Genomic DNA, 23256 nt, shown 5'->3' with positions numbered 1-23256 from the left:
TTCAGCATTCTAAATCAGCGCCAGAGACTGCAGAGCCTGTTGTTGAATAAAATCTCTCTGATTGGCTGTTCAGCTCAGCGCACAAGAGTAGAAACAGAAGTGAGGAAAGTAAACAGACAGCTAAGGTCAAGAGCGAGTGAGGTCAAAACAAACTTGTTACATAAGGTAAGATTATTTTTCTTTCACCATTGAGCTCTTTCATGATGGTTTGTGTTATTGTTCACAAGGGCTAAGTAAATATGCTCTGTTCTTTCAACATGTGGTTATGTTGCTAATGTGCTAACTGGTTAACTGGTGTCAAGACGGTCTTCCAGTTTCCCTTTTTGAATGACGAAAACAGACTACAGCCATCTTCTACTGTGGAGAGTTATTTGCTCTCACACAGAGGCAGCATGTATCTGATGGTTCGCCAATGGCTGTAGTCTTTGAGGTGTGTTCATGTGCAACTGTTGAGCCAAGACACAGGTGACATAAGGTGAAGCAACAGTTGGCTTTCGTTGCCTGAAGTCCTTTTGGTGTGTCTGGGCCTTTGAAGACAGTAACACTGACCTTCAGTTATTGCCATCACCGGGTGGCCAGTGGTAGACCAGACAATTGTATCAGGGGGAAACATGCTTCGTGATTTTGTGTTTTTGTGCTGCCCTACTGCAAAAAGAAGATCCTCTCATGGGCAGTAAAGACCTCAACTTCTCTTTCTGTTTAGGAAATGCTTTTGCAAAGCATTTAATGGCTTCTTCTCCGCTCCAGTAGTCCGTAACAGGACTGACACTATGATGGTCAGAAAATCAATTTTGACTTTGGGATTATGGCCACATTTATGAGCTCTATGATTCAGTCATCCCTGAGCTATAAATTTTGAATGACATTCGTGACCTGATGTGACCTTTACATTGCAGGTGCTTACTTAAGCAAAATATCTGCAAAAAACAGAGAGGTCTGCCAAGGTTACTTGAAAGAAGAAGAGGAAAAACAGGAATGGCAGGGACACCGCACAGTATCATGATTCCTATTGTCAGCCTCTCTGCAGCTCACAGTCAGGTCAACAATAGTCGCTGATCCCTGCCAGGCTCCTGGAGCTGTTACACAACCTCGTCTTAATCCTGTGCTGGAGGTGGTAACTTTAAGCACAGATATGGAGTCAGATTAGAGCTTTACACTGCTCGGCCGTGACTATTATAGAAACAAACTGATGCTGTCAGTATATGAGTGCATTTTTCACTTCATGCCATCAGCAACAAGCAGATTTAAGTATCTAAGGAGCTGTGATGCAGTATGGTACATATGTTCCTGTATAGAATAGCAATGCCGAGATAAAAATAATTGCATCTCGGGAGAGGACATGCGTGTCACCTAGATGAGATCGGTGTCAGTCTCTAAGAGGAACGCTGAACCAATAACACTGCAGTTTTTGTATCTGTCTGATTGCAGTTTTTTTCCCTACTGTGGTTTCATATATAAAACAGTGTTTCGCACTCTTCAATCATGTTTTAACATTCATTTGATATCAATATTTCTCTTTAAGAATCCCGTCGGAGAATACATTTCCTTTTTAAATGGAAAATGGATCACTACATTACACTGGCTGATTTCACACTTTTAAAAACATGGGAAGAGGGCAATGAGAAATGAAAGAAGAAATGACTCAAAAAATTTGCAAAAAAAAAATAGTAAAAAAAGATAATAAAATAAAAATAAGAAAATTAGCAAAAAGAGAAAGATAAAAACAAAAAAAGGAAATGACCTGAAAAGAATGCTTAAAAATAATTCTGTAACATGATGTTAAAAATGTAAAAATAATAATTATTAGGAATATAGTTTTTCCCTAGCTTTTTTCCTATTTTTTTTAAAATAAATTTTCTAAATCTATTTTTTTTTTGCAATCCGTGTGACTTTTTAAAAAATTTTTTTTACCAAGATGCTCAGTGCCTTTCCCCCTGTGTTTTTGAAAGCAATCTGCTCAGGGTTCAAAGGTTGAAATACTTGAGAAAGGCGTGTTAAAGCAGTGCAAGAAAAGTGATGTCGCTCCAGGTTTCAGAGGGTTACACTTACTACCTGTATCTTTAAGAATTGATTTTTAAGTTGTTTTACTTGTTTATGAAGCTTTAAACGACCTTGCCCCTCCATACATCAGAGATGTTCTTTCATTTTACGTCCAAGTCAGATCACTAAGGTCCTCCACTGCTTTATTTTTAAATGTTCCTCATGTTTAAAAGTATAAAAGTGCAGATACTTTTAATTATCTTTTTTAATTCTTGCTGTGACCCTCAAGAGGATGAAGCGGTCAGAAGATGAATGAATTCTTGCTGTATTGCTTATAGTTGCTTACTTTGTCCTTTAAATTGTGTCTGTCTTATTTCAGTTTTGCTATGTGAAGCACTTTGAGCTACGGGTTTGTATGACAGGTGTTACATAAATAAGGTTGAGTTAAATATTGGCTCCTTTCTCACACAACTCCTGAAGGTGACCTGAGTCTGCATTTTCTTTTCCTGGGCATGATTTCAAAGAACCATGCCACAAGCATCTTCTGAGGATTTTCAGCATAAATAAATATTATGTCCAATTCTTGGGTCCTTAGGCGCACAGGAAATGTAAACACTGACCTCATATCAAGACTTCAGTTTTATTTTTGATAGGGCTGATAAGTATTCCCAGACAGCTTTCATAACTCGTACATAGCTCAAGGACAATCACTCTCATTTTTTTTTAGTGTGTTACAAAACACTCCATGCTTCAACACCTTAACAGGTACTTTAAGTGACACCAAAGCAACCACTTGGTAATATCATGGAAACTACCACTGTCTTTCATCTGGTAGCTTTAGCCTTTTACAGATGCCTCAGTCAACGGTTGGTAATTTAGGTCAATGTGTGTCTGTTGATTGCAAGTTGCATAAGACGACTTTGATATTTATGCAGAATTCAGTCAGTCCACATTTCAACTAAAGCTGTTTACTCTGTGCTGCCTTCAAGTGCTACTCGCTCCTCTTTCAAGTGTTTTCCTTGGCAGCACAACAGCTTGAAACAACAAAAACAGAATTTGATTTTGATGAGTAACTAATTCAGGGCTGTGTTCAGACAGGACAAAGTGATGCCTGCTTCTGTGTTCCCATCATTGATAGTAGCTTCCTGGCTCTTATACTGAGCTGTGGTTGTGATATCTCTGTCAGCACAAGAAGCTAATCCAGAAACTCTCGACATGAGATCTTGTTAGTGCATCACATGCATCAGTGCAAACATTATGAAACTGGCTGCAGGTTTTGTGGCAAGAACACGTTGAGCAATGCTCTATTTGAGTTGGGCACATCATGGGGTGGTGTTGGGTGCAGGTTGATGAATAAATCTGTGGGCTGATATCGGATGATATTGGCTGATCACAAATACATATATTGATATTGGCATTTATGGCCTATTGATAGATATAATTACATATAATTTAATGCTTCTAGTCTGCATTTAAAAAAAAAAAAAAACATTTCACCCTTCTTTCAGGCATAATATATGTTTGATATTTGTGTTTTACAGCCTACATATTAATTGTTACATTTTTATTGAATTTGAAAATTATATTTTCCATTATTCATTTCATTATAGGCATATTATCAGGCTGTATTATAGGTATATATTGGGCTGTAGTTTTGGGGTCATTGAACCTGCCTGTGTCGCCCTCTGTTGGCGAACACAATTACCTGCACTGATACTACTAACAAAATAACGACAATATCCATCGTTAAAATAATAGACTCACAATATACTTTCATCCTTATGGATTACGACGCACAGTAAATATTTTACAACAATATTTTATTGACGAAAAACAACTAGCGTGGCCACGTATTATGTTCAGGCATTTTCTTGGAAGCCTACGCGACTCCCATCAAGCTGTTTAAGGACCCCAGGATGTCCATGCTCGCCGAACGTAAGTTACATTTTTTCTACAGTTTTGACGGATATTTACCCTTTTCTTTAAATATAATAGTGTGTTTTACTATGTGTAATTGTCGCTAAAACCCACCGCTACTAAATGTCAACAGGTTTTCCACCGAAAGTAGTCAGTATTTTGTATATTTTAAACTATTCGGCTAGCTAGCGTTAGCATTAGTATTACTACAGCGGTCTGTAAACACGTGTTTTAGCTTGTAACTGAATGCCAGCTGCAATAACTTGTCACTAGCTCACTTTGGCTAAATGTCACGTCCTTAATGGTCAATTATATGTATTTATTTATTAATTTGACCTATTTTTAATAAACGTATTGGAAGTTGTGGCACACTGTTGTCTTAAAGCATGGTCGGACTACTGATGACAGTTGTCAAACGTGTCAACTGCACATGATAACTCATTGTCCTGGTTATTATCTGGGCCTAAACCTGATTTAATGACCAAGCAAGACTGTATAGTGTTTTGAAATGTGTGTATTCAAACGATAAGAGTCGCTGTACAGTATCCCTGTGGCTAGAAGTAACTTCCATCTGTCTGTTAACAATAGTTCTAGTTTAAAGTGATTATTACAACCGCATCATCTGCTATATATCGTTTTCTGCACAGTATCATGTCCTGTGTGTGTACATAAGGTTTCGTCACCTTGCAGTGTGAGTCCTGCGGGTTTATGTAATGTTTTGGTGACTGTTATGTAATGATGTCACTGCTGTCTGTGCAGCCCGGAGGAAACAGAAGTGGTCTGTTGACCCCAGGAACAGCGCCTGGAGCAACGATGACTCGAAATTCGGCCAGAAGATGCTGGAGCGAATGGGCTGGTCCAAGGGCAAGGTGAGATGGATCTCTGTGGTTGGGTCAGTGTGGATAATTTCTTAATATTTTGGCAGTGACTGAATGAGTTGGTGAACACCTCTGTCACACGTATGTTTCCTCTCTTCTCATGTTAAGGGCCTGGGGAGAAGTGAGCAAGGCTCCACTGACCATATCAAAGTAAAAGTGAAGAACAACAACTATGGTCTTGGGACCTCCGCCAGCTATGAGGTGAGCACATTTAACACTTTGCAGGTGCTTCTATAATGAAATCATGTGGTTGCTCTGTTCATTCCTGAATGTTATTGTTAACTGTAAAACATCTTGTCTATTTTTGAGTGATTTTCCACAAGAACCTGAAGAGAATATGCTATAAGCAGATCATCATAGTGGTTACGTTACTCTTAAGGTTATTTGCAGATATATGTGTTTATTGTTGGGAGCAGTGCCTTGAATGTGATGTGATGGGCTGTATTCACACTACTCAAACAACAAGTATGGTTTTTCATGAGATTTAAACCATGGTCTGGGTGAATACTCAATTCTGATTGGCTGCAGGGTTTCCATTAAAAGGTGTTATAGGACAGCTAAAAAGACATTCCGGTCAAATTGCCTGATGACAGGTTCAAAATTATTGCGCTGGCTCAACTGCTAGTTTGTAACCATAGCAATGGAGACTCAGAGCAGAGGCAACGGATTACAACGGGCATCATGAAAGTAATATCTCAAGTTTTTTTTGCACATCATCCTCTGACCATCACTGATCAGAGTCGCTATGCTCTCTACGGCCACAGCGGGTTTCCATGGCAACGCCTGAGAACTACTGAGGTTAAATAGTCAGCTCAGCTGTGGCTTGTGAAAAACTCATGATTTTAACTGTAAAACACATTAAAGCATAAATAATTGGATGACATTCTTTTTACACAAATATAAGACTGGCCCCTTATGACGTGATTTAAAAGCCCCATAGTAATACTATTGTATTATACTGAGAGATCTTCTTCCTATTAAGACTAACCTTTTTTATGTAAATTGGCTGGACAAAATAATGAAAAACACCTGATAGTATTACACAATTCAAATCAACAGCATCTCTAACTGCATCCTCCAAAAAATGACCATACAGTTGAATCAGCGCCTCTCTAAAACATTTTTAACAAAAACTGAACATTATAACCTGCAGGAAGGGAGGAGCTATGGGATAACTGTATCAGACTACATTAGTTTTCATCAGGTGTAACTCATACACTGGCAACTGACTGCACAAATCCATAATTATATACCATTTTGAAGTTTTTGTCAGTTCTGTTGACATCTGCTGTGTTGACAGGATAACTGGATCGCCCACCAAGATGATTTCAATGAGCTTCTTGCTCAACTGAACAGCTGCCATGCTCAAAACAGCGGCACTGGTATGTACAGTCAGCAGTGTTAAGATGTGTAATGTGTATAAAATGACCTGTTTACAGACACGTTGAGAATTGTGGTGGTTGTCTTAACGGGGTGGTATATTAAAGAAAACGTTTAAGTTGATTTCAGTTTGAAACCAAAACCTTTTGTTGTCTTGTGGTTGTGCAAAAAAGATAAAGGTACTGTTAATACACTACATATGTGGCACATACTGTATGACTCACACTGGCAGTGCATTATCTAGGGTTGATACATGATGTATACTTACTCTCAGTGGTAACCCTGCCACTGTGGCTTCATATTACTACTCCAAATAACAGTACAGCTTCTTCTGTCGGCCAGTAGAGGGTGCTGCTCTGCAACATTTAGGAGTGACATTGTTTACAGTCACTGTCATACAATAAAACGTCTTCATTATCACTGTTCTGGGAAACAAAGCACATATAGAACAGTGTTTAATCCAAGCTGGTAGAGATGTACAGTAACACTAAACATCTTAAATTTGTAACTCCATGTGATCATATTTATCTTCTTATGTTTTCTGTATTATCTCTAGATTCTCCACCACCGGAGGAGCGGAAAGGATTCAGCTTGGAGGAGAAATCTAAGACCACCAAAAAGAGGGTGCACTACATGAAGTTCACTAAAGGTGGGTTTATCTTTTGGCAGCTGGCACGACTTTACGGCATAAAAACACAAGCATGAACGTAGCTCAGTTGTGCTCACAGTGTTTTCTTTTCTCATCTCACCAGTCATTAAATTGATTATCTGTAAAACTGTGTGTGTAGTATCATGCAACAAACTCAGCCTGACTGGATCAACTGTTCAGCACACAGTAGAAATCCTCCCCTGAAAGTGTATCTGCATTTTAGATAAAACTGTTTCAGCACCACTGTGTAATGATTTCAGCTCAGCACCTTTTTTCCAGCAACATTTCCTGCGTGCGCCTCCACTTTTTTAGTTGTCCACCTTTCAGACAGTCCACTCAGACAGACAGAAAGCCTCCTTAACCCCTCGTTGAGCCTTGTGCACTTGGCTCGGACCGCAGATGCTGATCAGAGCTCTGTCAGCCTGTGCCGGGTCAGTTGGCCCGGTCACTGCTAGGGGAGGTTATTAATAACTCTTCCTTCAACTTTCATTACTCCTTTACACGTCAGGAAGTCAAGATTTGCTGGTCAAGGCCAGAACACTGATAGGCACGAGGAGGTATTTGGTGTTCAGGACCACTGGAGACCAAAATGAATAACCACTGGCCCATATTTCACCGCTGAGCTGCTTAACTTGGGCATGGAGCATAGTTTAGTGATTACAAGCACACTTTCTTATTAAGATTGTCAGGTTTTCAATAGTTATGGTGCTTGTTTTTGACTTGTAAACTTACAACATGTAACTGATTTTAAAGCATATCTTTTTTATCGTAGTAGCTGTGCAAGTTCTTTTGCAAGAAAGTAGTGCAAGCTCATCAGATTCCAACATCTGGTAAAGGTATTACTCCATAATCGTTCTTGTTATCTGGTTGAGGTGTACCTGATGAGGTCAGCATACATGGGAAAACGGAATATCTCAACTTTTGCCTCACCTGGCAGAGCTTTTTATATTTTACGTCATTCAGTAGCAACTTCCTGTTTCCTGTTTGGGGCATCTGGCATGTCCATTTACTGGCCCCCCAAAAACAACACCTCCCACGGGCTGCGTGACCCATTAGATGACCCCGCCAGATAAAACGTGGCCTCTGCGTCTCACCCAGACCCTCTCACCGTGTTTTTGTGATAAAGACCTTGTCCCTGGTGGAACAGATGCACCGTACAAGGCACACTTGAAGGGGGCGATGATTTTCCTCTGGGTGCTTTCTGCTCTCATGTTCTATTCATACTTTACTGAAATCGTACAACTTGGTAAACAGCAAGTTTGTATTGAAGTTGAGACTTTTCTGAGTCGTTCAGTAGCACCTTTGTCAGCATCGGTTTGTTTGATGCATTGATTGTGAATGCATCCAGACATAGAACGACCTGCCTGATGCTTTTCAGAATCTTCTTTTAAATCACTTTTTTAGACTTACCTTTACCAGAAAGCTCCCTTACAATGTCTATTTTTAATTTTGATTTTGTTTACACTTTCCTTGGTGTATGTGGCTTTTTATCATCCATTTTTTGAAACTTTATTAATATTTTTTCGATATGCCTGCCTGTTTTTTTTTAACATTACAGTGTATTTTGATAAGTGCACTACAAATAAATTAAACTAAGACATTCTTTAATGTTACAGCACAGCACCATTTACTGTATTTGCTTTGGAAATTTGGATTTGCGAGCAACTTAGGTGTTTGGAGAATTTTATATACTAATCGATGACTATTAAAATGATCGGTGACTATTTTAGTAGTCGACTAGCTGAGTCTAGAAAAGTACTATAAAAGTATAAAAATATTCTTATTGCAGCTTTTTACATTCAGATATTGGTAGCTTTACACACTCTCCCATGGCAGTGAACTAAAACCCTTTGGCGTGAGTACGAAACAAGACATTAGATGACATAATTTGGGGGTTTGGGAGAGACAGACCAACATTTTTCAACATTTTAACACATTTTTCGATAAACGGATTAGTTGACTAATCAAAGAAATAATCAATGGATTAGTCAACAATGAAAATAATTGTTAGTTGCAGCCCTATTAAAATGTTACCCTGCACCCAACTGTGATAGGGCTGCAGCTAACGTTTAGTTTCACTGTCGATTAATGTGTTGATTATTTAGTTGATTGATCGTTCAGTTGTTTGGTCCATAAAATGTCAGATAATTGGGAAAAATGTTGCTCAGTGTTTCCCAAAGTTCAACATGACATCTGTAAATGTCTTGTTTTGTCCACAACCCAAAGATACTCAGTTTGCGGTCATAAAGAAACCAGGAAATTTGCACATTTAAGAAGCTGGAATCTGAGAGTTTTGACTTTCATCGTTTAAAAATTACTCAAACTCATCAATTGATGAATAATAGCTGACAACTAAGTGATGAATCGTTGCAGCTCTAAACTCTGTGTTCCCAAAAATCGTGGAAACCTGGAAGGCATCGAATTTTTCAACATTTTCCAGGCCTGCAAAAGGCATGGAATTTGTAAAACCATTGAAAGTTTTGAAACAAAGTTGTGCAATATTGTTGTGTGTAATGAAATTGTTACAGTAACCTTAAGTGAGAATTCTTCTATGTAACGTTTACTGGCAATTTTTTTTTGTCTGTAGTTGCTGATGTGATGTAGCACTAATACGTAGCCCTATTTTGTTTACTATCGCATACAGTTTCAGTCTGATGTGTTTGAAAAATGCCGGGCAGGTGGGGCAAGAAGAAATATTATGGGTCCTTGAAAAGTCATGAAAAAGTTTTTGAAATTTTGTCCATGAAAATGTGTGGGAACCCTGTAAACTGTAAGCTTATTGAGTTGCTCCACTTCAGGTTGGATCTCTGTATCCTCACAGCTACATCCACCTCCCACTCCCCCCCAGACAACCCCACTGACCCCATAAAAAGCATCGAAAACAATACCTCGCTCAAGTGTTTTTGTCATGTTGACAGCCACGCTTGTCTGTTGTTTATCACGGGACATTTGTGTTGACTCTGAACTTGGGCCCTCTGTTATCGTCTTTATCGTCATTAGGACACACTTGTACCCCAACCTGTCGGCAACTAATAAAGTCTGATCCCGCAGGACTTTTCGTTCTAATCCATTCGAGGAGATTCCTCCCATTTTCACCACCACCTGTTTATAAATGTCAGAGTAAGCTAAAGAGCAGGTAGCACCGGGCACAGCTATTGTTTGTTACACTCAGACGTTTGACACCCACTCTCTTTCAGTATCTTTATTTTCTCAGACTGTCAGAAAGCAGAGGGAGACGCAGTTTAATGGGAGCTTAGGTGGGAATGTTTTAACTGGAATTCAATCTCGAGTCAGTCTGCGGCTCTGTAGGCAGTAGAGATGTCTTTGGCAACGTAACACCACTTTAACTTGTTTCTTCTCAAAAGAGGCGGCAACTGTTGTCATGCAACAGAAGGGACGCTGGCACTACTTGTTTTTCCATAAACGACTCATAACTTAATTGGAAACTTGAGAGTCGAGTGCTCCGCCTGCCTAAAGTGGTCTGACAGGCATGAAGTTTGAGTGCACTTTGACTGTGAAACCCTCACTTTTGACATGGTCGTACTTCATGTAGGACATATTTACGATCCTTTCCTTGATATTAGACATCCATCAGAAGTCAATCAAAGAATTTATCTTATTTATTTAATCATCTCTTTGTGTTATTGCCCGACCGTGTCAAGCTTGTGGTCTGGATTGGCATGGGCAACCAAAGAGTTACCTGGCAACATACAACCAGCCACGCCTGTTTGCATGCTTCCACTGACTGCTCCGATGCCGGCTCCCCTCCCTGTGAAGCTGTTGCCAAGTTAAGGCTTGGTAATAGATTTAGTGTTGCTAAGCTTGTTACATGAGAGGTTGAAAAAGTCAGGTACTACTCTCATAGTTCTGGATGTGCAGAGAGCAGACAAAGGTCAACCATTAAAGCATTTAAATGCCTGCTTTTGTATCTGGTCGTTAAATCATTTCAGAGATATAATTAGTGGTGTTTATAAGCAGTTACTAAATAAATGTATTCCTTCTTATATCAGGGTTTTCCCAGATCCCTAAAAAGTCTTACTCTTCATTAATCTAAAAATAAAGCTTCAGTTGGTATTAAAATGTCTCGAGTCAGTCTTTCAAACATCTTAAAAATGGCAAGACATAGAAGTCAGATTTTTTTAATCATTTTTGATTGTTCGATGTTGTTGGCGATAGCCGTGGCCGGAGGCATTATGTTTTTGGATTGTCCGTTCGTCTGTCTCGTACTTATGAACGTGATATCTCAAGAACACCTTTAGGGAATTTCTTCAAATTTGGCACAAATGTCCGGTTGGACTCAACGATGCACTGATTAGACTTTAGTAGTCAAAGATCAAGGTTGTTGTGACCTTGTCCGTCCCATTCTTGTGAATGCAATATTACAATAACACCCCAAATTCCTCAAATTTGGCACGAACAGCCACTTGCATTTAAAAGTGAACTTACTAGAATTTGGTGGTCAAAGGTCACTGTGACCACACAAAACATGTTGGACAAAACTCAGGAATCCTTTATGCAAATTGTGACGAAATGTCTTACAAATGCCTAATAGGATGTAATGAAGAGGTGATGACATTTTATATCCATAAGGTCAAAGGTCAGCTTCACTGTGACATCTTAATGTTATGCAAATGTTCTGGGCATTATTCAACATCATATCTCAGGAATAAAAGGGGAGACATTTGGTCAGATACTGAATTGGTGACTCTAATCTTGGGTGCCCACTTTGAAACTGTGCAGACTATATAGATTGTCTGTGCGGCTGAGGGGGAAGATGTGTGTGAAGCATCCATGTGTGTACAGACATGGATGTAAACTACAAGCGCAACTTTGACTTGTTCGCTCACGTTTACAACCACAGGACTGTAATTCTATCTCAAGATAATTACTGACATCTACCTTTTTTAAAAAGTCATTTACCGATTGCCCGTTGCGTTAATGTGACACTGATCAAGACAGCAAAACAAGTAACATTAATATTTTGTTTCTGGCCGGGATGCTCAAAGCAGAGGATCCACTGCCTGCTAACTACTGTCACTGTACCCTGGACGAGATCGGGAAGGGCATATTAAATGAAAACTGGCCACTTCACCAAGATTTTGCAGCATAGCTGAAACCAATACAAGGCAATACTTAAAAGGCTTAATGTATCCTGTGTGAAAAGTTTTTCCAAACTTGGCACGATGGGAATCAAGGTAGCGGAATCCCACATGCGGAGTGAGAAACACAAATTTGCCTAGAAAACCTGCCAACAGACTGCACGTGCTTCCCAAAAAAGTCTTTACAGTAAACATTTGGGCAAAACTGTCCCGAAGAAATTACTGTCGGGTCATGTTTGTTTGTTTTTTCTTCAAATTTGGGGAAAATAGTCTAAAACTTCATTCCTTGATGGCCTTAAAAAAGGCCTAAAAAGTCTTAAATCGAACTTGCCTTAAGCCATCAGAACCCTGTAAATACTAGTCTCGTTTTGGTTAATTTGATATTAAAACTGTAAAAACGTTCCTGCGAAAAAATGTCGTGGCCACAGAAGCATCAGAGAACCTTCCAGACATCTCCCTCTCCTTCTCAGCACAGGCCTCCTCCTTACTCTCTCCTGCTTTTTTTTATTGATATCCTGTTAAGGCTTGTTCCCTCTCAGCCAGCACTGAGGATTGATGGCCTTTGTTTGTGGGGAAAGGCACCAAAATCTCCGCCGCTGAGGTCCGGGCCCACAGCATAAACCAGTAACCCAGTTTTAATTGCTACCTCCATCTATCACCTGTCAGGGCAGCGAGGGTGGTTGATGCAGAATTTAACTACAGCTCTCCATCTGTAGCTCTGTGTGGCTGGCTTTTATCGCAGTCTTGGGGCTTTTAAATCAGATATTCATATTTTAGCCAGTGTAAATCTGTTAACAGAAAGATTTGTTAATTTTTTATCTAGTCAGGTTTGAGTGTTTCTCCGTAGAGCCTTGGTGATGTTGGTCTGGTTTGACTAGTTATCTGAGTTGACAGTTGTTGCTATTTCAACCGTGTCCTTGGAAACCAGCATGTGTTCACTAACACTTTCCACTGCACGACAGCATCACATATGCTTCATCCTGCGTCATGGCACTCAGCCACCTTTTGAACATTTACGCTCCTTTTTATCAGACAATGTTATTTGCACTTTCACCTGAAAGCCTGAGAATTTTGACGGGTACTTCCTCATCCAAACAGCGCGAAGGTCAGATTGGGCATAATTTTACATTTGACCTGAGTTCACTAGATGACAAACACCGCAGGCCTCTCCCCTCCTCCCCCTCGTCATTTATTTTAGTTTTCAACATACTTTCTTGGTTTTACTTCTTAGACCTGCATATGCAGTGACTTTCAAAGCCAAGAGTTGGGGAGATAGAGGTTTAAAAGCAATAAATAACCAAATGTTATCAGAGCCCCGCTGAAGGAAGAGGATGCAGCTGTACGAACAGGACCCGGGCTTGAGACAGGCGACTGTGCTCCAGGAGTCTTTGAGGCCCGGCTTGAAAATGGCAATCCGGAGGCGTGGCGTGGCAGACCTCGCCGTCGGTTTATTTTTCTTTGCCGTTTTATCCCTGGAGCAAGAAGCAAACCTCCCCTTTCCTTGCTTTAAAGACCACCTCCCCCTACCTTCTATCCCCAACACACACACACACACACACACACACACACACAAACACACTAATACTTTCAACTGCAACCATTACAGGTTGCCTCGGTAAAACAGCTGCCCTTTAGATGTCTGCATTTTATATTTATTTATTTTGTGTGTGGGTGTTTTTTGGTGAAAACGTGACTGATTTGTTTCTGGTCTGTTTTGGTATCTGCTAAAGTAAAAACCCACCAGTGTTTGCCAAGATTGATTTTTTTTTTTGGCTTTGTTTTGTTTTGCAATTTCTGTCATTTTATCTTTCTGTTTTTAATTGCTTTATGATATTAAAAATGTTTTTTTTTTCTCCTTTTAGGAAAGGATCTGTCCTCTCGCAGTGAAACAGACCTCAACTGTATCTTTGGGAAGAGGGGAAGATCTGCCAATGACCAAGAGCAGGTAAGAGGCATCAAGATCATTTACATTATTCGCAATAAGGAAGAAACATCTTCCTCCTCAAAAGTGTCAATCTAAATAAATTTTTAATTGTTTATTTTAATGAAAAATTAATCCACAATAAAGGGTAAATATTGACCAAAAAAACACAAACAGAAAGGCAGATTCAATCCAACCTGAAACATGAACATACAGGAACACAAAACAAAATGTATGAAACAAACTCTAAACAGCATATTAAACACAAGTCTAATGCATACAATTTTATCATGACACGTGTAAAGAAAAAAAAAAGATTAAGAAAAAAATGTATTGTTTTTTTTGCAGTTCCAAAAGTATTCAAGTTTTCACCTGTCTTATGTAGTCAGTGTACGATCAGACGCACTTGTCTTTAGGACTTTATTTTTGGGATGCACCAATTTATCGGCCCATACTCTCTTGCTGACTGTTACTGTTATCGTGAGCGGTTTGCTGTTAGCAGCTGGTAGCTGGGAGTAACAGTTTACAGAGTTTGAAGTCATAGACTGTAAAAATGATGGACGTAGCCACCGTCACCCATTCGTTTGTGGACTCCCATTTTGAAGCCTCAAGTTTTGCATTTTGGCTGTCACCATCTTGGTTTTTTGGCGTCAGAAGTGACTGTATTTGGGCGAGAGGCTGGAGCTGTGGAGGAGTAAGGGTTGAATCTGACTGTGGGCATACAGTCTGTCACTCATGGAGGCCTGTCCTTAATTATTAATTATGTGACTTTAAGCCTCAATAGAATATAAACTTATATAGTATATAGTTATACAAAAACTCACTTCCTGTACAGTTGTCATGAAAAGGGAAATTAGCCACAGACACTAAAACCATTTTTTATACCAGGCTGTAAACATGTGGGTCAGTGGGGACTGACTTGCTTTTGGAGCCAGCCTCAAGTGGCCGTTTAAAGAACAGCAGTTTTTGGCATTCCCATATTGGCTTCATTTTTCATCCCTGGAGGTTGCCGCTTGGTTGCATTGAGTAAAATTATAACCTCCATTCAGTAAAAATGACAATTGAGCAAAGGTAAATTATAGAATTATAGGGTTATCTCAACGTGTTCACATATAACCTTGCAAGATTTTGTTTCGTACAAGAAAGTTGAATAAAAACAGTTGCTAGGGGGCGTCGGTGGCTTAGTGGATAGAGCAGGTGCCCCATGTACAAGGCTGTTGCCGCAGCGGAGTGAGATGTTTGTTGACTTTCTCACAACAACTGAACATCAGTTTCGGCTGTTGCACAATTTTTTTATTTTAAAGATCAGTATCAGACCAGAATTTCACAGTTAGTGCATCCCTGCTTTCTTGTGTTGTGATTATATCTAAAGTAGGGAATCTGATCATGAGCAATGCCTGTAACATATGATTATCCAGTCAGTCTTATTGTGCCAGAGTGCACTATATCCAGTTGCAAAAGCTCTGTAGGGAATATTCCTAATTCAAGGTGTAAATGACTCTTTGCTGTGAAACAGTAGTTTTCCAAATGGAAAGGGCAGGCCTGTGATCTTTCTTAACCCCCTCAATGTCAAGTGTGCACTCGGGGAGGAGATGGTATACCTCTGGCCAGGTGGCTCCAGCTTATCTGCCTCTGTCTTGTTAATTAAGGTTGACCACTGCTGCTGATGGCCTCCATCAGTGGCTGCAGCATCATGCGATCCTTGTGCTTCTACATGCACCGAGCTCCTGAGCAGCCTGTGGCCTCAGATTAGCCATGTCACAGTGTGCAGCTTTAACACCGCCAACAGGCCACTCATGGCGGCAAGAGCACCTAAATCCAGTTAAGGGATTTGCACTCTTACCCCCCATTCCTCTCTCCGCACTTCCCCTCTTCTGTACTTCTGTCTTGGAGCGCTCACATCAGGTAGTTATAATGCCAGTGGGCATTATTAAAGGCAAATCAAAATTGGGGTGCGGTGTGCAGAAATCTCGAATGATGACGCTTGCAAAAAAGTTCTCTTTTTGCTCTCGGCGTCAGCGGCTGGTCACTTCAAACGTCACTTTGCCATTTGGCGTTCTGCTGGCTCTCGTGCTTTTGGAATGTAGCTTACAGGCTCAGACATGCACAAGTTGCATTTCAGGCCCAGTAAGTTTACTTTGGCCTAGTTATAAAAAACAAAACCTCATTATTAAATGCATCTGTTAAATCTCCTATACTACCTTTTTTTTACTTCCAATGTAGAAACTGGCAGCCTTGGAATAACAAAAAATTAGTTATTATTAATATCAGAAATTAAACGTGAAAGTTAAACATTTCACCTGCTAATGAAACTTTCTGTGCTCCAGTGGTTCAGTTGAACTTATTCATGCATTACATAGATTTTGAGTGAGTCACAACACTTATTACCTCACTCACTCAGTTGAAATTCTGCCAGATAAAATCATGATGCTTAAATAAGTTTCATAAACAAAGTCACGATAATCCCAGAACTGAGATTTGTAAAAACGTTTTTAGATATTAGAAGATTTGGATGCTGACAGATGGGACTTTGCGTGAAATAAATTGTGGGATTATCATTATAAAGACATGAGAAGTGACTCAAGCAGATACAGAACTTCTCTGTATTTTGTCATGAATGAATAAATCTTGATTTAATAAACTGGTGTCGTCGGTGTCACGAGTTCTGCTGACTCCACGCAGAGCCAAAAGGACAATGACAAATGTAGCTTTTGGACTCGGAGACGCAGAGAAGCCTCTTGCTGGCTTCCTCTGTTTATCTCAAGCATTTGGCTTGAAGAAATTGGCATCTTAAAAATCCATAAATTGCACGAGAAAAAACCTTTCCTATTCCCCCCGCAGGTGCCGAGCCATAACATCACAATGGTTGCTGCTCCCCAGCTGATTAACATTGGAAATGCAAGCAATACACACCATCATTTTCTCCCTAATCGTTTGGTTATGGGTTGTTATTTTTCAGCCAGAAGGGACACCATTGACCATATCGAAAACACTGAACACAATTACAATGGCATCCCATGAGGCCTTGTGTTGAAGCCCAGCAACATCTGAGGTAGCTGGGAAGAGGTAAAGAGGGTGATGGACCAATCAAGCTCTAGGCATTGTGTGGGATCTCCTGTGAGTGTGTCTGTGACACTGCCAGTGACCCTCAGCGCACCCTGATCTGTGCTTACAGTAGTCCACCATAAATACACTCTACACTATACATGCACAATAATCTCAGCACCCTATAGAGCTGTATTCTTGAGTAGTAACTCTAGCAGCATTAGGTGCTTTGGTTCGGAGCTGGGGTTGATTGGCAGTTGCCAGTCGCATTATCACATATCTGCATTCAGACGAGGTGAGGCCAGGAGACTCGACCAAATCTGGATCAGCTCCTCCAGAGCTGCCCTCCTTCCCGCCTCGTGAATCTTCCAGCACTTCACCCACCACCCACTGCTGTCTCTCCAGCCTCCCTTTCCACCAGTCCCCCACTGCTGGGGTTTTCCTTCCTCTGCAGTGATGTGCTTCCTGCTCGCCTCTTATCGCTGCTCGCAACGCTCCCTGAAACGCAGACAGGCCGACACACACACACTCAACTGTCCCGCATGCCTCTGTTCGTCACAGACAGCACTGGACGTGTTGAAAAGACCAAGTGAGCACATGGGACAGATTATGAACCCTTTCATATTAATTGTTTGTACATAGGTAGCCGGTAAGTTTCATCCGTTTGTGTGTTTCAACTGAACTTCTGTGTGGTTTAAACATCCCGTCCAGACAGTAGTGCTGTGCCGTTAATTTATTTATTTTTTTACCTTTTTAAAATTAGTAACATTTTCCATTTTAAAGGTCCAGTGTGTACGATTCAGAGGCATCTGTCCTTTTCATTAGTTTATATTCACCTGAAACTAAGACTTATTTCATTACTTGAGAATGAGTGGTTTATATCTACATATGAAGCGGGTCTTCTTCTACCTAGTCCACCATGTTGTTCTACAGTAGCCCAGAATGGACAAAAAAACATTGGCTCTACATAGGGCCAGTCCTGTGTTTGTGTTGACCACCACATGCTTGGCACATGGGAGAAACTTCAGCTGGTTGCAGTTTGCATCTTCACCACTAGATGTCACTAAATCCTACATACTGGACCTTTAATGAACAAGATTTAACATTAATGTTTTTTTCACTTGCCAGTCAGAAATCTACGTGCCCGAAGATAATTTTCACTTGCCCCTATACAGATTGTTTTAATTATTAGCGGTTAACAATAAAGACCAGAATTAATTGTCATTTAAAAAATGACCATGTTTTATTACATAATAATTTAATACATCCTTTAATGCCACCAACTACACTCCTGTTTCCAGCATAATCAAAAAGCTCACTTGCTTTTCATTTCTTAAACTTTCTATTTACCCACCGCCATTTTCTCGCGGGTGCTTGATCGGTACTTCGCATGTGCAACTCTCAACAGAGATGAGAAGGAAGGGAGATGGCTCAGTCCTCAGCAAATTCAATCATCTGCTCTGGAAACTGTGTAGTTAATTCTTTTTTTGTGAGTTCTTAGATTTACTTGCCCAACGCGGAATTTTACTTGCCCAGGGCAATTCGCAATCCTTATTGTTGAGTCCTGATGTATGATGTAATTCACATAAAAATGTCTTTCTGGAGTTGAAACTAAAGTGTTGGGAGGAGAGCTTTTGATAATTGTCGAACAATTGCAGAAACATAAAGAAAAAAGAAAATTTAAGATCATTGTACACCAGCTGTGCAACATAAAAACAAAAAAACTCCACATCCCACCCCCAATAGGCTTAAAAAACAGCATGTATTAAGAAAATATCTGATTTCATCATCAGATATCAGATGAATGATTAACTGAAGAAACCCAAGCAAGCACATTTATATCATCAATGCTAAAGACACATTTCAGACTGTATTCAAAATGTATCGAGGTTCAATACCGAGCCGAGTGAACACTAAAGTATTAAGCATACCAAACTTAGTGTCCACTTTATCAGATACACTTGTGCAATTTAATAAAATCCAATACAGCTGTTCTGCTATAAAGCTTACTGTTATGCTTCCCGTGTTCTCTTTTTTTCCTCAACACTCATAGACGTTTTAATTCATTTATCCATTTTAGTATTAAGGTCATAGTAAGTGTTGGTGTTACGCTGGACTGCATCATATTGAGAGGTGTTCCTAATATTCTGCCTCCCTCATGTATGTAAATAAGGAGGACAGAAAATAAGAAACACCTCTTAATGTAATGAAGTCTAGTTTAACACCAACACCACAATAAACTGTGACCTTTGTAATTAACAAATAATTTACACACTTCCAACAAATTATTTGTGAAATACAGACCCTGATCTACAAGATAAACAGATGACCACCATTTCACCCAAAACCTCATTCACCTTTCTGTGTAGCCACCTGAAAATGTATGCTTAAAACCATTATTTACACTCCCTGACCAGTGCGGGTTATCAAGTTGTGTTGGAGCACCTGTCCATCTACACGGCTCTCTGTTATCCATCACCCATCCCACGCTCGCAAGCCCTCTCCATCTCCTGCTTCCTCCTGTGCCCCTCAACACAATTACTCACGGCATGACAAACGACAGGCTCCTTCTGCCGAGATATCAAAAAGCCCCGGCCACTTCTAAATGAAGGCACTTTGGCAGCCCTGTGCTCCCCGTGCTTATCGGCGGGCGAGCAGTGCCCCTGGCCGTCCTGCGTCCCCCTCTGCTTCCTCCTCCTTCTCCACCACCGTGCCCTCCTCAGGGGGTTTAGTTAGGGGAGCCACATGGAGGGCCAGCCCGGCTTGATTTATCTCCCTTGCCCCTCTGCCCGGCCACTCAGGCAGGCCGAAAGAGCCGACGAGGCTCCAACGGGCCTCAGCTCGAAAGCCCGGCATTAGCTGAAATAAACCATTCTGCCGCCCAGTGAAAAATGTCCTCTGATTGGCTAATTAATCAGTCAAAGGGGAGCGACGCGGCTTGTGACTTGAGGGACCCAAGCGGGCGACCGCAGAGGGCCTGCTGATAAATAGACTCCCCGCCGATTCATACATCAACAAAAGTTAGTCATTTTTTAAAGCCGCCAGCTCAGATGAAAGGTGGAAACAAGCCATAGTTTTATTTTTCCGCCTATATTTGCTTCTACATTTCTTTAAGGGGGTGTGTGTTTTGAAAAAGACAAAATTCGTTTTTTTCCTTTTGTTGTTGTTGGTTTTTTTTTATAACTAAAAAGCTTTTTTTTAAAAATCTATTTCTAATGAAAACTATATTAAGATTGTAAAATGGCCATGCCTTAAATACTGTCCTTCAAACTTTGTTAATGACTATTAATTAGTTTTTGCTTGTAGTTTTCCAGAGCATAATTTATATTAGTTTTACTGCACCTTAATGCATTCAGTGAAATTAGATTTTCAGCTTGCTGACTCAGCCTTAAAAAATAACATCCATATCTTTAATGAATCAAGTTTTCCAGTCGGCACTAGAAACCTGGAAATTGTTACAACATTGACCCGTTCATTAATTCTGCACTCCTTAAAACCGTCAGGGAAGAAAAATGGTCGAGTATAATTTGATAAAAAGCTTGTTTTGACGTCTGATCCCTCCAGTCAGACAGTCGGTATGCCTCACCCTGCTCCTGGGTCAGCGTGACCCCCGCGGCCTCTCCCACTCCCACTCCTGCTCAGGCACAAAGGGCTCGAGGATCAGGCCTCATCGGGTGGCACCTGTTGCAAGCATTTCCTGCCCACGCGTCGTCCACATGAAGGATCGCACGTCAGCGGGGGCTCCCCCGATACCACCATCTTAAGGAATATGGGGCAGGGGCGGCGCGGGTTGGGGGCCCGAGCGTTTGGCAGATGCGTCGGCAAGGCGCCAGGGAGCCGATGGGCGGAGTCGAGCGGTGAAACTTTGCTGACGGCGCAGAGGCAAAATGTGTTTTCGGTATAGAAATGGTGTTCAACTCTAGAGCGGGTTTCACAGGTTGCTGCTGAGGCCTTTAGACAGAGAAGTGAGGCAGTGTTGGATTGTGATTTTGAAAGTGAGTCAAAATTATTTACTTTTTCACTTTTGGTTTATAGGCATAGAATGGTTCCATTAATATATCTTTGGTTGCGACACTCATGTAAGACTAAGACATCTTTTTTTTTTTTTTAATTTCAGCTTGACCTCATGCAAGGAAGCAGTCTGTCAAGTGTTTTTTATTTTTCCATGTTGATTGTCATCGTAAACTCATTAAGAAGCTCTTTATTTCTGTTTCAAGCAGTTTTGTCATTAGCTTTGTTCTTCACAGGGTCAAGTGTCTGTCATGACGGCCCCCACTAACAGGATTATTCTTTACTTACTCTTGAGTTCCACTGCATTGTGTAATTGACAGTATAAATAGAAATATGGCACCAAAGAAGAGATTTTTCTTTTAGGCTCAGTTTACCATTAACCTCAGCAATGTTTTGTTGGAAGGGGATGGCAGTGTAAACATGAGTTGTCGCAGTGTAAATAAAAATACAGCACCAAAGCAGAGATGTTCTCTTTGGCTCAATTGTCTATCAACCCCAGCGGTGATCTGTTGAAAGGGGATGCCGGTGTAAACGTGCATTGTGGCAGTGCGGTTGGCGCAGTCTGAATGGGCCGGTGCACTCATGCAGGGTGCTGGGCTCATTGTAAAGCTGAAGAGCTCTAATTCATTCTCAGATAACATCTAATTGCCTCAAGCGAAAGCTCTCCCCTTTCTTGAGCATGTTTGTTGACAGGCCCTTTTGCTTCTGCCGCGGAAAATATCAAGACCCGCCAAGCGACCCCCCTCACTCCACCCCCTGCTGCAAAGACGCACACACACATTTACCACCTACCTCCCTGGCAGTTCTGCGGACTGCTCCCTCCTGGCCATGCCAGCTCGCTGACACTTACAGATTAGCGCAGGACAAAAAAGAAAAAGAGGGCGTCCGTCTCTTAGTTACGGGCCTATGCTAGAATACATGGGGCCAGGGTAATTACCGCCTGGTGAAGCTAACCGCCCAAAGATTTCCAGCCCTCTCGGCTGTTTACAGCCGCCGACTACCGTTTAATCACTGACTCTTTAATCTAATAAATCACAGCGGGGGAAAATAATCACTGTATCTTCCCTCTCTGGGGTTGGGGTGGGGGGACCCTATGCTCTTGAGGGGGGCAAGCGTTTGCAATGTTGAACAAGCACAGGGCAGTCATGCTGCATGCATAATGTTGTCTTCATTTGTTACTTATGATAAACGTTCTCGCACCGGGCACAAAGTGCAATTTTTCAAACCCCATTTTTTTGTGTTTTGTCTTAACTACACACAGAGAGTACGCCTTTAGCAAAAGTATTGCTTTGTGGAAGCTTCCATGTGTGGCGTTTAATGTGCTTATGGTACATCATGTTATTGTTTTTAACTTTGTCGTATAATTTCAGCAGAAAAGGAATCTAGATATCAGGAGGAAATGACACTACGTAAAAAAAAAAATTGATGGTCAGTGGAAGGGTTTGCTTATTTACCAGCGAATAAGGCATCCACCTGTTTTTCTGTCCGCCCACATCAGGCTCATGAAGGATGGGCTGCTGGACTCGTGTGCTCATCAGGGAGAGACAGCTGGCTAATCAGGGCCTGATCCATAGACCTTGTGTATCGCCAAATTTATTATTGTGGCAGGACAATGAGGGCACACTCATGCAATTACAGACCCAACCAATATTGGCTAGAAATTATTGAAAGGAAAAAAAGCAGCAAGTAATGCAAACAGGCAGTTTTTAAGTAAATAAATGGGCAACTGCAACTTTGTCAAATGCTAATTAACATGTGAGCCAGAAGGTGACTTTATACCTTCTGAAAAGCTGATTAGTAAGACATATTTATCTGTTTTAATAACTTCTAATAAATCTAATACCAGTGAACTTTTGCATCTGAGTCCAGTTTTACACTAATTGCCTGAGGTGGAGATTTTTCATGACTGATCCACAGTATAATTCATCTGTATTATTTTTAAACCTCTAACCCACACCTGGAAGGACCTGAAGGGTTGGTAGTAGGAAGGCTGACCTCGTTATTGTTTGTTGTGAAGCTACCACTGAATGCCCAATTAAAAAATACAGCCGAGATCCAACACCTTTTCATGTGGTTGGGGTGGTTGCCAGATTTTAATATGAAATGCCAAGGAATGAACTGTTATTTGGCACTCTTTTACTAAAGTGGTTAACCAACAAAGTGATGTGTAATGTGTCAGTTGGGTTATGCACAAATATTCTACCGCAGGCAGAGTTACATGCCCCAGTTTCCAAACACTTTTTTAAACAACCTCATTCTCTGGTTTTATCATTGCATCAGGGAAACAGCAACAGAAATACGGATGCTTTGCTACACAACTTTACAGGACCTCTGTGTTCATGATAAGAATTGGAGGGAGGGTGATTATACATTTCT

General features: G+C 40.8%; 1 protein-coding gene across 1 annotated transcript in view; it reads left to right on the top strand.

Annotated features, from left to right (window-relative positions):
* Positions 1-3777: 3777 nt before the first annotated feature.
* The window catches only part of pinx1 (PIN2 (TERF1) interacting telomerase inhibitor 1), a 30576-nt gene continuing 11097 nt past the window's right edge, over positions 3778-23256 (top strand). Inside the window, exons 1-6 of the mRNA XM_050057652.1 lie at positions 3778-3915; positions 4657-4766; positions 4884-4976; positions 6076-6157; positions 6712-6804; positions 13766-13848. Of these exons, the coding sequence (XP_049913609.1) occupies positions 3897-3915; positions 4657-4766; positions 4884-4976; positions 6076-6157; positions 6712-6804; positions 13766-13848 (480 nt within the window). The 5' untranslated portion in view covers positions 3778-3896. The remainder of the gene's footprint in view (positions 3916-4656; positions 4767-4883; positions 4977-6075; positions 6158-6711; positions 6805-13765; positions 13849-23256) is intronic.

The sequence above is a fragment of the Epinephelus moara genome, chromosome 12 (assembly GCF_006386435.1).
Source record: "Epinephelus moara isolate mb chromosome 12, YSFRI_EMoa_1.0, whole genome shotgun sequence".
In the NCBI taxonomy this organism is placed as follows: Eukaryota; Metazoa; Chordata; class Actinopteri; order Perciformes; family Serranidae; genus Epinephelus; species Epinephelus moara.
Note: the sequence above shows the minus strand (reverse complement) of the source record. Positions and strands in the feature narration are given on the sequence as shown.